General features: G+C 50.9%; 1 protein-coding gene across 1 annotated transcript in view; it reads left to right on the top strand.

Annotated features, from left to right (window-relative positions):
* Nucleotides 1–552: 552 nt before the first annotated feature.
* Nucleotides 553–15,107, top strand: part of ANKRD33B (ankyrin repeat domain 33B) — an 81,612-nt gene continuing 67,057 nt past the window's right edge. Inside the window, exon 1 of the mRNA XM_055308493.1 lies at nucleotides 553–1,090. Coding sequence (XP_055164468.1) covers nucleotides 737–1,090 — 354 coding nt within the window. The 5' untranslated portion in view covers nucleotides 553–736. The remainder of the gene's footprint in view (nucleotides 1,091–15,107) is intronic.

The raw sequence follows: 15,107 nt of genomic DNA, 5'->3' as shown, positions 1-15,107 counted from the left end.
GGGAGGAGGGAACCCCGCAAGCTCTGGCCTGGAGCCTTCCGTTGTCCCCAAATGCTCCTCCCCGAGCCCCCGGGACGCGGGCCTGGGGTGGCTCTTCTAGGAGCGAACTGCAAGCGGCGGCGAGGGCTCCGGGTGAGCGCGGGGCTCAGCGGGCGGCCCCCCGCGGAGGCTCGGGGCTCGGGGGCGGACTCTGCGTCCCGCGCAGCCCCTCGTCCTCCGTGCCCCGGGCCCGCGGCGACTCCCCCGGTCCTAAGCTTAGAGGGGAGCTGGCCCCGGAGCCCGGTCTCCTGGGGAGGTGGAAAAACGAGCTCGGTGGCTCCGCTGCCGAGAAAAATTCCCCCCGCGGCCGGGACCCCGGCGCCCGGGCTCTCCGGCTCCCGAGCCCGCGGCGGGCGCGCTGGCCCGCGGCGCCCAGAAGCCCCCGCTCGGCGCCGAATTTGCCGGGCCCGGCGCGGGGCGGGGAACCCGGGGCGCGGCTCCTCCCGCGCGGCCGCCCCGCCCTCGTCCCCGCCCGGTCCCCGCCCGCGCCCGCCCGCCCGCCGCGCCCGGAAAGCCCCCGCGGCTCCTCCCACCCCCGGGGGCTTCCTCCAGCCTCCGGCGACTTCGAGTCGGGGAGCGCGGCTGCCGGCGCTCGTTCCCGCCGGGCTGGAGCGCGCCGAGCGCGGCTGTTCGGGGGCAGCGGGGCCGAGGGAGGCGCGGTGGCCTCGGTGTCCCGGCCCGCGCCCCGGCCGCCGGGATGGTGTTGCTGGCCGGGCCCGGGCCGGAGGGCGGCGGGGCGCGCCGCGTGTCTCCGCAGACGCCGCCCCCACCCCGGGACGCTCCGGCCGGGGAGGACCCTGCGGACTACGAGGAGTACGAGGACTTCTCGTGCCTGCCCGACACCCGCAGCATCGCCTCGGACGACTCCTTCTACCCCCTGGGAGGCGAGGAGGAATACGGCACCGCGAGCGCCGAGAGCGTCCCAGAGGGCGTCCCGGAGGAGGCGACCCTCCTGCGCGCCGCCTGCGCCAACGACGTGGGGCTGCTGAGGGCGCTGGTGCGGCGGGGGCCGAGCGTGGAGGAGGCGCAGGAGACCGACCGCAACGGCCGGGTAAGGTGGCGTCCGCGTGGGGTGCGGGTCCCCTCGGCCTCCCCGCCGCCCTCGGTCCGATCGGCCCCGCCGGGACAACGCCGCGGCCCGGAGCCGGAGCCCGGGGCGGCGCTGCGCGAGGTCGCGGTGCCCTCACCACCTCTTGGTTGCCCGCCCCCGGGGCCCTCCTGTCCTTGCAGCCCCCCCGCCCCCGCCCGGGGGCCCGCGCTCGGATCCGGGTGGGGGCCCCGTCTCCGGGTCCGTTACCCTCCCCGCCTGCCGGGGAAGCGCCGGGTCCGGAGCCCTCGCAGCCGCCCCCCGCCCCCTCACACGGCCCTTGCCCTTGCCCCTCCACGCGCGGACAGCGCCGGGCTCCTCCGGGTCCCCGGGAGTGGGACTTTCCTCCCGGGCCCCCCGCCCCTGCCCCCGCCCCCGCCCCCGCAACCCCCAACTCCGCGGCGCCTGGTGACCCGCGTGGCGCCCGCGAGCAGGCTCTCCCTCCGCCCCGAGCCCCTGCGGCCGGGGGTCCCTGGGGGCCGGGCCTGGGAGGGCGCTGGAGGCGCCGAACCCCAGCCCCGCCCCGCCCCGGCAGGCAGGGCAGGGCAGGGCAGGGCAGGGCAGGCGAGGCTGGGGCGGAGGGATGCCCGGGCTCCCGGGAGGCATTTCAAGCTTCAGGGATGGTAGCAGGAAGCATTTGAAAGGGAAGGAAAAAGTTGGCTTTCGAAGACCGGAATGCCTGGTTCCCAGAACCACCTCCCAAACACCTGGGGGACAGACCGCAGGGATGACCGCGGCCACGTGCGGGGTAGCCGTGCTGGGAGCTCCGCGGCCGCGCCCCCGCGGCGTGTCACCTCCGGCCCCGTGGGGTCTCGCCTCGGCCTCGGCCTCGGCCTCGCACGGGTCCCCAGGGCCTTGCACGGGCTTGTCCGGACCGCGGTGCTTTTGCTCCCCAGCCCGTGGCTGACGCGAAAATTCCGCGGTTTTACTTGGGATCGGTGAGCCCGTACCTTCGGGTTATCGGGGGAGCCGGTGGTTTGGGTTCCTGTGGTTTGGGCTGGGCTTTAGTCGTGGAGGAGCTTCTAGTCAGTTTCTGCCAGGGTCGCACTTGGGCGGCTAACCTGACACAGCGTCTAAAAGCGGGATGCGACTGTGCCTGGTGTACCGCGTGGGGCCCGCTGGCCCAGAGGCCCCTGAACCCTGCTGCCGGCAGAGCCTGCACCCCCCTTCCCGGGGCCCTCGCTGTGGGTGGGCTGCTGGGGCTGCCTCTGCAGCTCTACTTTGGCTTTACTAGGTGAGTGTTCACACACCCCTGTTTGTAGACCTCCCTGGCCTGAAGCGAGTGGCAGGGACTGCTTTTAAGGAAGCCCCACAAAGATCAAACACGGTGTATGGGGGCAGGGTAGGTCCCATGTCCTGGGCAGCCTGGGGTCTCCAGCAGGCTAGGGTGGGCAGAGGTGGGGCCACTTTGAGGCTCCACTGGGCCCAGCTTTATTATGTTTTTCTTTTGGGGGCAAAAAAAAAAAAAAAAAAAGTTTGGGGACAGCTGCATTCTAGCCATCTGAGAAGGATGTAAGCAGACCATGGCCAGGGGGTCTGGGCTACCTTTGAAAGCCACTCCGTCAGCATATAGTCTGAGGAGGGCAGTGGAACTGTACAGAACAGGATCCAGCCTCTCTGCCTTGGTTTCCTAGTTGTACCTCCCAGGGTGGACAAGAAGCCCCCCTTAGTGCACGGGGCACATGGACAGCCCTCGTTTACCATCTTGTCCTGTTTTACTAGCCTCCGGGCCCCAAAGAACACCTCCTCCAGCACTTTTTTCTGCCAGGCAAAGCTCTTTTTCTCTCTGCTTTTGCCTTTGAGTACAGTCTCTCTCTGTTTCTCCACGTTGAATGTCCTCCTCCCTGCTCCCCACCAAATCATGATGGAGAAATGGTACATGGCCAAAAAACTTCAAGACCTGTGGGCTCTTGTGTCTTCTGATCAGGAGCAAGTCTTGCCTTATTATTATTATTTTTTTGATTAAAAGAAAATTTTTTTAAAAAATTTTTTATTTATTTATGACAGTCACACAGATAGAGAGAGGCAGAGACACAGGCAGAGGGAGAAGCAGGCTCCATGCACCGGGAGCCCGACGTGGGATTCCATCCCTGGTCTCCAGGATCGCGCCCTGGGACAAAGGCAGGCGCTAAACCGCTGCGCCACCCAGGGATCCCAAGAAATTTTTTTTTTAAGTCTTGCCTTATGTGCCAGAGGCCAGAGCTTCTATTTTTCCCAGTGGCTCCTAGATTCTGTTGACCAAACAGCCTCCCTCTTCCTATAGAAACTGTGAATAAAATGTTGTCAAGGGCAAACGCATGGCCAATGGCAAATGGGGTAGCGAGTCACTGCAGAAGGATTTCTTGCAGACATACTGTGTGCAAGGCAATGGCTAGGTACTGTAGGAGCCTGGAAGAGAAATCCGACAGTCCTTGCTTTTGAGAGTCAACCTTTTATTTGAGGAGAGAACTCAGAGTATCTGCTGCTTAGAGGGAAAGACTACCCAGTACTTAGAGCCCAGAAGGCAGCCTAGAGAGATGTGGAGCAGGTGTAAGCAGCTCTGACAGTCCTCGGAGCCTAGTGAGGAAAGACTTGGGGGGCTCTGGAGGGGAGGAAGTTCTGGTCTGTCGACTGAGCCAAGAGCGTGGTCGTGGGGTGGGGGCACAGTATGGTTGGTTGTGCTGTGGTCCAGAAAGGGGGCAATATGGGAGCCAAAGCTGGATAGGCCAACCCATGCCTGATAGTAAGAGGCCAGCCCAGAGGACCTAAGAAACAGGAATTTGAGAAGGGAACTGGTTTTGTTCAGTGTGACTGTGTTCAACCTTGGGGCTTAGGTGTGCCTCTGCAGATGGTCACATGACTGGCTAACTCGCTGCCTTCAGGTTCTTGCCTCAGGCACACCTCAGGGAGGGCTTTTGTCCTACCCCAGTCTAGCCAGCAGCACCTGGAGCCAGGTAAGCACTATCCAGGGGTTCAGGGAACGAGGAGTGGTCATTTGAGAGAGCCGTTGACATTTGACTAAGATGTAGAGAAGATGATGTGGGGGAAAACATTCCTGGTAGAGGGAGTAGCAAGTGCAAAGGCCCTGAGGCATGAGACCTTTGGTCCTGATCTATAAGCTTAATCACAATTAGTGACCGTAAAAACCTCACAGAAAGCCCTAGAGAGAAGTTTGGTGGAGTAGAGGGGTACTTGCTTGAACAACAGAACGTGTAGCTCACAAGCTGCCCACAGCCAGCTTCCTCAAAGAAAAATGTCTCTAAAGGCTTTGAAGGGAATTCTGGGTACATTTGTTGAGCTAATCTCTGGTCAGTTAAGAAGGCAGTTCTGCTGGAGCTGACAGATGTTTCATTCGGTTTGGGTAACTAAGGATCAGATGTGTCTTGTTTTAAGAAAATGTGTTCTTTCCTGGCTCCTGAGATGTGTAGTATCTTGGATGTGGCTCAGCATACAATTTTATTCTAAAATATTTATTGCTCTAAAAGGATTGCATAATTTAATATGCAACATGTAAATATTTGTCAAATAATTCTCCAGTAACATTCAAAATGTGCTCTTGCTGTCATTTAGATTTATGGTTGTTTCGTTCGCTCCGACTTGGCGACAGTGAAGGCTGCCATAATTCTTCTTCTTAATTCTGTTCTTCCTCTTATTATCTCTTGAGGTTCACCTTTATGGCCGTGACAGCTCTGGAGACGGCACTGACACCACAAGGATGGCTTTGTGCTGCTTTCATCATTGTAGAAAGGCAGTTCGAATGTCAGACAGCTCTTGAACCAAATTAGGCCCAATTATGCCAAATTTAAAATATTGCCCTCCTTTCTTGATGTCATTCTTCTCGTGCACATTTGAATTCTAGGGGCTCTCCAAAGGCCCCTCCCCTCATTTGCTCTCTAGGTCCGCAAAGCCCACATCACACACCCAGCGTGTGGGGCTATCTCCCTTCACTCTTGAGGGCCGCAGTGTTTTATAGGTTCGCAGCAGTGACCAGGACCTTTATCTTGACACACACACACACACATACACGAGAAAAAAACTTGTGTTTGATTTATGTTTTTGTTTTCCGAATGCCACAGGGGGATTTATAAACTTTGGAACCACCTTTTCCCCCAAATGAGAATCAGGTTGTTTGGCATTCACACCCAGCCCTCTGCCTTTACCAGGGCTCAGTACTTGTGCTTAGAATGGGGCTATTTCTGATCAATTTGAGGGTCATCCAGTTGGGTGGGGGGCTGGGGGGCCTGTAGAGAGGGAGCCTGGCTTTGCTGTTTGGGGATGTGTGTTAGTGTGTTATTTCTGATGTGTGGGGGGTAAGGAAGGGAGAATGAGCAGATTAGGCTGGAGCCCAAGGGGGCAGGAGCAGAGAAGCAGTGGACTGAAGTGGGCATGCGGCAGGCAGGCTGGCAGGTGTCTGCTGCTTTCCTCCCCATGGACGGTGCCAGTGGGAGGGTGGGGGTGGGGGGGATGAGGGCTTTGCTCTGGGCCCAGCAGCAGTAGAGGCCCATGTGTTTTTTTGTATCTTTGTTTTTTTTAAGAACTTAATTTTTTAAGAATGGTTTTAGATTCATAGCCAAATTGAGGGGAAGGTACAGAGATTTCTCCTTTACCTCCTGCCCCCAACACACGCTCAGGCTCCCCCATCACAAGTACCTGCAAGCAGAGTTGTGCGTTTGTTACAACTCATGAATTACGCGGACACATTACCCACCGAAGTCCATGGTTTACACTAGGGTTTACTCTTGGTGTGTTGTACATTCTGTGAGTTTGGACAGATGTGTAGGGACATGTATCCATCATTATAGTATCATTAAGAGTATCCTGTGTGTGTGTTTTTTAAAAGATTTTATTTATTTGAGAGAGAGAGTGCGCAAAGCGGGAGGGAGGGGCAGAGGGAGAGGGAGAAGCAGTTTCCCTGGCAGGGAGACCAAAGCAGGGCTCGATCCCAGGACCCAGGGATCATGACCTGAGCTGAAGGCTCAGGTGCCCCCCCAGGTGTTGCTGATACAGGTGTGTCAGTTCTTTGTGGCCACAACTATGCCAAATAACAAGTAACTGAAATCTCAAGGGTGCGTAGGACAGTAAACATTTTGCTCAGGATGGCCCGCTCAGCTGATCTTGGCTGCCCTTGCGTTCAGCTGGAGTCAGCTGCAGATGGCAGGACCAGGAAGGTCTTGTCTGGGGTGACTGCCCCGTGTGGTTTCTCATCCTCCAGCAGGCTGGCCTTGTCTTGCTCTCGGGGCCAGGATAAAGGGTATCAAGGAGAGAACAAGCAGAGGGCACAAGGTTCCAGGTCACTTCTGCTGAAGGAAATCACAAGGCCAAGCCCCGATATTCCCTCTTAAGGGCAAACTTGCTTCTGTTTGTAAAGGATATTATTCACCAATATATTTGTTTATTTTAAATTTAGTTTTACGAAGGAACATTTCAGATGGGTACCCAAGTAGAGGGTAGTAAGAGTCCCCACATCCTAACCATCCAGCATCAGGAAGCCATCCATTTCCAAAGGCCTGTTGTAATTTTCACAGAAACGGTGGTTTTTAATGCCGCTCTTTGTGTTTGTGTGGATGACGATTTCAGAAATTTAGAAAGACCCTGTCATGGGATTTTAAAGATTTCTTATTTTTAGGGAGAGAGAGAGAGAGAGAGCATGGAGAGGAGGCGCAGAGGGAGCAGGAGACAGAGAAGCCTCAAGCAGAAAGCAGACTCCCTGCTGAGTGCGGGGCCTGACTCAGGGCTCATCTCAGGATGCTGAGATCAGGACCTGGGCCAAAACCAAGAGTCGCATGCCCAGCCATCCGAGTCACCCAGGCACTCCCACTGTCATGGGATTTTAGAGCTGGAAGGGATTTTAGAGGTTATTTGTCTCCACCTTTTTTTTTTTTTTTAAATATGGATTTTTTAAATTTTTATTTATTTATGATAGTCACACAGAGAAAGAGAGAGAGGCAGAGACACAGGCAGAGAGAGAAGCAGGCTCCATGCACCGGGAGCCCGACGTGGGATTCGATCCCGGGTCTCCAGGATCGCGCCCTGGGCCAAAGGCAGGCGCCAAACTGCTGCGCCACCCAGGGATCCCCTGTCTCCACCTTTTTGTAGTTGAACACAGTGAGGCTCAGAGGCGAGGGCATCTAGTACATCAGGAGAGCCAGGTTCTAGAATGACCCTGAAGCTGCTCTTGCTGCTCCTTTGAACCCTTGTGGGTTTCTCCAAGGGGCTTTTGAGCTTTCTACCCTTGCCTCCTCCCGGATGTACATGAGAAATGAGGCGGTGGCTGGGTGATTTTGAACACCTGATTTCTTTTCCATCTTATAAAGGAAGACTGAGAGAGAGGTGTTACAGAAATCTAAAATAATAACAGGGTATATGAACTCTTAGAATATCATTTATTCATCTGACATTTGTATCTATATAATTGGCAAATTAACTCAAAGTGATTTTGCGTGACAACTTCTGGCACATGTGGCTATGACATAGGAAATACTCTAAGTACTATTTAACTAATTGTAAATTACAAAATCCAAGTCATCCTATCAGATCTTTAGGTCAGTAACTCTTTAATGGTTATAGGGTAATTCGGATTTTCTCTTCTTCCTCTGTCCATTATGGTAACGTCTATTTTTTCAAAGAAGTGTCCTATTTTTTTTCTAAGTTTTAAATGTCAGTAGTCTGAAGTTTTATAGAGTTCTCAAAATGTTTGTTATAATTGTCTTATATCATGTTTTTCTGTATTTTTGAGTTTGTACTGTTTCTCTTTTGTGACAGATATAAAAAAAAAAATCTATCCAATCAATCCCTTCGGAGAGTCAACTTTTGCTCTGGATCTATTTCTACACTATTTCATCAGTTTCTACCTTTTTTTTTTTTTAATTAATGAGAGACAGAGAGAGGCAGAGATAAAGGCAAAAGGAGAAGCAGGCTCCCTGTGGGCAGCTTGATGTGGAACTTGATCCCAGGACCCCAGGATCATGACCTGAGCCAAAGGCAGATACTCAACCACTGAACCACCCAGGTGCCCACCTGTTTCTGCTTTTTAAAAAATTATTTTCTACCTTCAGGTTTATTCTGTCTATAATTTTCTCTTGAAGTATCAGTTTTGCTTTGCCCACAAGTTGGGCAAAACTTCTCGTTCTGTTATGATTTACAGTAGGGATTCTTTTCTTTCTTTCTTTTTTTTTTTTTGATCTAGAAGTTATTTCGAATTATATTTAACATTTAAAAATATTTTTTAAGCTTTATTAAACAGACTTTTAAAACCTTATTCAGAGATTATGACCTCTATGATAACTTCTTTGAAATTTCTTGAGACTGGCTTCACAGCCTACTATTGGGCCAGTAATTCTAAATTTTTTTAAAAAAGATTTTATTTATTTATTTATGAGAGGCACAGAGAGAGAGAGGCAGAGACACAGGCAGAGGGAGAAGCAGGCTCTCTGCAGGGAGCCTGATGCGGGACTCGATCCCGGACCCTGGGATCACGCCCTGGGCCGAAGGCAGATGCCCAACTGCTGAGCCACCCAGGCATCCCAGTAATTCTAAATTATAACCATGTAATAGTCTATGATTTCTCCATATTAAGTCAAACAGTTCCACACATAAAATAATATGTAACTCCTTTTAATTAAAAATAAGAACGTTGTAGTGAAGTTGTTAAAATATGTGAACAAAGAAAATATGTTTCATTCAAGACAGTTGGGAAGTAATTTTTTAGACAGGCTAAAAAATGGGAATGGGAATGATGGTATCGTTATGGTATGTGTGTGTGCTTGTGAGTGTGTGCATGTGTGTACCTATGTGTTCTTATGAGGTCAGATTTTAGGATGAAGTAGGATGTTAAGAATCCTTGAAGTCATTCAGTGTGAGTGTACATAAAAGAGACTATTTTCAAGTAGTGTTCTTAAATTTGAAAGACAGTTGAAGGTGAATTTTACTTATTTCTACCAAGTCAGAGATAGGAAATTAGGGTACATGTGAAATCCCGAGTGACAGTTGGCTCAGTGGCAAAATTGGATTGGAGTCGTGGGATTGAGAGCAATTTCAAAGTAACAAAAACAGATGCATGCTTCTCAAGACATATTTATGTCAGCTCTGAATAAATTCAACACAAAGTCGGCAAGTGATGGGATATGGAGTCAAGCATTTCTCTCTGGCTTCTGTTTCTGGGATTTAAGTGACTCTTGGATTAGATACGACATCAGCTGATCAAGGGCCATTCCAGCTGAGAGAGGCATGGGCAGGAGGTGTGGAGATGAGGCTGGTGAAGAGGCAGGAGCCGTGCTTATGAGAACTGCCTAACACAGGCTATTAAATAAGTTTCCTGTGGCCCATTTTCTGAGACAAAGGAAGGTGCATGAAGTTGGTTTATATATAAAGGAAGATGGGGGAATTAGGCCAAATGAAAAAAGTCCATCTCAAAGGATTAGATGCTGTATGATTCCATTGGTGTAACATTCTTGTAATAATGCAGTTGTAGCAATGGAGAACAGGTTATAGGTTGCCTGGGTTGGGTTTCAGGGAGAGGAGTGGGTACCCCTCTAATGGGGCAGCAGGAGGGGGCCTGTGGTGATGGCCAGCCCTGTGTCTAAACTGTGGTGGTCTACACTTGGATTGAAATGAAAGAGGACCACTTCCCCCACTGTACACCTGAACAGGCTCTGGATTGGAACAATGCCCATTTCATGGTGGAGCTCTGGCCCTGTAATTATGTAAGATGTTGACATTGGGGTTGAAAGCTGAAGCAGGTAGCTTTCTGTAGGTTTGTTGCTATTTAAAAATCATGAGTATAATAACAAAGGAAGGCAACTCTTAAAAATGGTTAAGATGGAAATATTTTACCTATTTTGCCACCATAAAAAAATTGGAAAATTAATGAAGGCATGAATTACCTTTTATTGGTAGCCTAACCAACATGAATAGATCAACTTTTAGAAACTAAAGCAGGATCAGGCCTGGGTACTATGTGGGAATGCCACTCATTGGGAATATTAGGTGTTTGAACCATTGCTACCATGCACTGGCATCACCTGAGAGCTTTGCCCAGATACAGGATCCCGGGCCCATCCCTAGACCTCCTGGACCAGAATCTGCACCTTACACAGTTCTTGAGGTGATTAGCATGTATGCTTATTTGAAGAGCTCTAGGACCTTTTTTAGAGCAGGAAGTGAGTTTGGTGGCTAAAGATGGTAGGCTCAGGTTAGCTACATGATCCTGGACCAGTTGCATGATCTTTTGATCCTGAGTTTCCTCTAGATCCCCATCTATAAAAGGGGAATGCTCATTATGAGGATAACAATATTTCCTAGTGACTCTAGGGAGAATACATTGTAGCTTATATATACAGGGGGCCGCATCATAGGCACTCAGTAAATGGAACTATTGTGTCTATGGTGAGTTAATCACAAGATGGTTTCCAGTACTTGTGTTTCGACAATTTTACACAAGGGAAAAGGTGGAAGCACATGAATTTGTTGAGGGTAGAGCTCCTGTTGAGTGCTTATACTGAATGAAATTGGCACTTGGTGCCATGGGTGCAAATGAAGCAAGGTGGAGGGGTAGATGGGAGGGGGGAGGGGGGCTGGAGCCACATCTCTGTGCATCTTGGGAGCACCTTGAACCTGGGTGGGGTGGAGTCTGAGACACCACCACAGGAAGTGGAGTTGGACTAGTCCGGTGTTTGGAGCAGAAAGGGAAGGATCCAGACTCAGGAACAGTGCGGAAGTAGGTTATTTCAAAGAGGGGAAAGATGTGCATGTGCTGGGCATCATGACAAGCCTGTTGCTTTCTTCATTATTTTCCTTGAGTACGAATTAGTGCAGAGAGCCCTGGAGCCCTAGCCCTGGTCCATTGTGGGACTTCCACAGACGCTGTCGCAATGTTCTGTAAGCAAACCGCTGTAGTGGGTTCCCAGAGTTTCCTTACATTTCCACTTTTCCGTGACCTTGTTGAGCTGGGCCTTCCAAAAGGGGGCCTGGCCCTGCCCACTCCTGTCAGGAGGGTCAGTCTGTGTGGCTTCCATACACTGGGCATGGAACCCACTTAAAAAAATCACAAAATCATAATAAATGGAAACATGAGGAACACTAGTCATGTGCTAAACGCAGCAGCAGTGACTCGTTCCTGGGCCAGGGTTGCCCATACAGTGAGTTAGGCCTTTTTTCTTCCATGTTAGATAATGGATGGGGCTCCAGGGGATGAATTCCATCTAGAGCAGTGCCAGGCTACCCTGAACTTAGTTGAGGAGGCTCTGAAGCCAGGATGCTGCACTGTGGAGGCCTTTTGGTACTGGGAGAGGCATCTCCTCATGACGGTCATGCTTTGGGAGGTCCAGATCTTTGGGGGACCTGTTCCATCCACAGTGGGAAGGGACCTAGGAGCAGGGGTAAGAGCAACTCTGGTGCATCTTGACACTAGCACATTCTCCTTTGTTGAAGGCTGGGCTGGTCCAGGCCACCTCTGAGGTCTCCTGGCTTGGCCTCCGTGCACCGTGATGGGTGGGGAGGCTGCTTTGAGCAGGCTCATGACGGCCCTATAGGGTTATCAGCTGACTTCGTTCTGCCCAGGATTTTCCCACGGTGGCACTGAAAGCCTTGCATCCTGGGACAGCCCTGTGCCCTGGCAGGTTGAGTTGGTTGGTCACCCTACCTGTGAAGAAGGCACTCATGTGTTGGGGCCACGGACTAAATGAAGAGAAGCTAAAAGACCTGCTGGACTACAGATTTCCTCCTTTAGCAGTATCTGGAATTCTTACTTTGGAGGAAAGCTGTGGTGTTAATTTATATTTTGGAGTGGGGGAGGATTATCACTGGGAGGGAAGCATTTGCCTAAATTTAGTTGCTTAGACTGCTTTGTTTTTAAATAAGCTTTGCCCAGTGTGGGGCTTGAACTCATGGCCCCAGATCAAGAGTTGCATGCTCTACTAATGGAGCCAACCAGGAGCCCCAAGACTTTTTTTTTTTTTTTAATTATGCCAGAGAGCTGTCACGCAGGTGGGACACGGGACAGGAGTATCTTCTTGAGGGTACTTTTGGGAGGCAAGGGAACCCCTGATCAGGAAGGGCCCTGGAGAGGCGGGGGTCCTGGAGAGGAGGGTTGGATCTCCATTGCCATATGTGAAAAGTAGGATAATTACATTTCTCTGAAAAATTCAGTTAACTTAAAATGCACCATGAACTCTGTGGTGAGTTCAAAATTTTCCTTGGTGTAAACAGATCTAAATCCATTGGTTTTCTTTTCAGTTTTTTTTGAAAGATTTTATTTATTTATTCATGGGAGACACACAGAGAGAGGCAGAGACACAGGCAGAGGGAGAAGCAGGGTCCTCACAGGGAGCCTGTGGGACTCGATCCCAGGACTGGAGATCACGCCCTGAGCTGAAGGCAGACGCTCAACCACTGAGCCACCCAGGCGCCCCTAAATCTATTGGTTTTAGAATGAGGTACAAGTGTATCTAATTATTAAAAAAACAAAACAAAACATTTCATTTGTTACAAGCGGTGTCTCATAGTGATTCTACTAATAAGTTTACTTGGTCCCCCAATACTTAAGGTGCTATTGACTTATTTGTAGAGGTTTCCTAATGTTAATTCAGTGGAGGAGCCCTTTGAAAATAACTAAAAACTCATTTGTTTGCATCTGGCAGTTTACATTTACTGCCAATTTGCAAATGGCTTGCTTCTGACATAGGAGTTTTAGCTAATACATAGAGGCTGTTTCCTTATCAGCAACATGTGTGCTTAAGAAAAAAATTTTTGTAAAAAGGAAAAAAGCTCATTTTTCAGAGGAGTGCCTCATTCCTGAATGTTTGCTGTAAATCGGGTTTTATTCCATTTGGGTGGCTGTGACAGAAATTTGCAGACTGCGTGGCTCACAGCAGCATTTATCGCTCCCTCCCGGTGCTGGAGTCCGACATCAGGTGCTGTGGGAGGGGTGCCGGGTGGGTCCTGCTCCCCGGCTGCCCGGGCTCTGAGCAGGCGGTTTCTTACTGCCCTCACATGGGGGAAGGGGGAAGGGCTCTCTTATCAGGCACCCATTTCATCACAGGACTCTACCCTCATGACCTAATCACACCCAAAAGGCCCCACTTCCTAATACATCAAATGCTGAAGAGATTTTTAAAAATGCATTTAAAATATGTTTCCACTTGCAGGAGAGCTGTATAGTTTATTTCTCTAATATGTGAATGGAACCACACATGTATGGCATCCACTCAAAAAACCCTAGGGTTGTCCACCTGGCGAGTTGGATGGGTTCACCTGTAGATGATCTCCATCTCCGAAAGGATAGAATTCTGTTAATCTACGACTTTTAAAAAAAAAATGTTTACATGAGTAAAATTAGATAATTAAGTCATCATAGAATGTCCAGGAATAGAAAACATTTTTTTAAAAAGAAAGCTAATTTAAGCCCTTAAAGTTCTAAGTGATGGGGAATCCCCAAAATGCAAAATAAAAGGAAGTAATTTGAAGGAAAAAGGGAAGAAAAGAGTGTTTTAACAACAGCTGCATTGATACATAATTCACATACCACACAGTTCTCCTACTTACAGTGGACAATTCTGTGGTTTTGGGGACATTCCCAGATGTATGCAGGCATCACCTCGGAGATAAACCTTGTGCCATCCAGCTGTGACCCCCCTATCCAATCGGCCCCTCCAGCCCTCGGCAACCACTCATCTACTTTAGCCATTTACATTATTTATGAAAGTTTTAGGAAAGAAGAACTAGATCCTTGCCACTTTATGACCACATATCTTGACCTTTTACTCAATAAAGAACATTCAGGGACACTCAACCCCTGGGTGGCTCAGTGGTTGAGCATCTGCCTTCGGCTCAGCGTGATCCCAGGGTTCCAGGATCGAGTCCCACATTAGGCTTCCTGTGAGGAACCTGCTTCTCCCTCTGGCTGTGTCTCTGCCTCTCTCTGTCTCACGAGTGGATGAATAACATCTTAGTATTCAACATTCACTTCACTACGGGAAGTGCCGCACCCATAGACCGAGTGACATGTGCCCATTCTACCTTCAAATGTCTTACCTTAAGTTTCCTATAAGTTCCAATGTATGATAGGAATTAAAATTTTTTTTAAAGATTGTATGTATTTATTTACGAGAGACACACAGCCAGGACATGGGATCATGACCTGAGCAGATGACAGATGCTCAACCACTGAGCCACCCAGGCATCCTTCGGAGTTAAGGTTTTCACACAAGTGAGGCAAGCCCAGCACATGACCCGTTTCGCACTGCGCATCAAGCCAAACTCACCTCTTGGTCATCCCTCCTCCGTCTTGCTGACCTGCCACTGAGGTCCTCCAAGTGTGGTCAGCGGCACCTGGGGACTCACTCCAGACTTCTTGAATCTGAAATTCTGGGCTGGGGTCGGCCCTCTGTGTTCCCCGAACCCCGCAGAGGGTTCTGACGCTCACTTTTGAGAACCACTGATGGGTGGCACGTACCTCTTCTGGTCAGTGTTTCAGTTCAACCTGAGAGGCTTTCTCTTCTGCTCAGGTGCATCCTGGCTCTGTGTTTTGAAGAGGAGAGGGAGGTAGCTTTCCTCAGGCTTGTCCCCCCACACTTGGCCCCCCCTTTCCTGCTCCTGACTCAGGAATAGCTGGGAGGCTGGCCAGGCTGATTTTGCCCTTGACCTGTCTTGGGACAGGGGTCAGGAGAAGCGCTCAGTAAAGGTGACGAGCACACTGCTGTGCAGCGTCCACCCCTCACCTCTGAGCACGAGGCCCCGCCCCCGAGCACCAGGGCCCGCCCCTGAGGGCGAGGCCCCGCCCCTCAGCAGAGCCCTCTCCTCTGAACACGAGGCCCTGCCCTGAGTGGGTTTGGACCCTCCCCCTAAGTCCCGGGCTCCTATCCGTTGCTGTGGGCATGGCCTCTCCCATCTTGTCCTCTCTGCTAATTCTTTTCCTTCTTGTTACATCACATTTGGAACCCTCTTCAGAAACAAGGGGATAAAATTCCAACCAAACAAGCCCAGACCCACTGGCGGCAGGTTGGCC

The sequence above is a fragment of the Nyctereutes procyonoides genome, unplaced genomic scaffold, assembly GCF_905146905.1.
Source record: "Nyctereutes procyonoides isolate TBG_1078 unplaced genomic scaffold, NYPRO_anot_genome, whole genome shotgun sequence".
Lineage (NCBI taxonomy): Eukaryota > Metazoa > Chordata > Mammalia > Carnivora > Canidae > Nyctereutes > Nyctereutes procyonoides.
Note: the sequence above shows the minus strand (reverse complement) of the source record. Positions and strands in the feature narration are given on the sequence as shown.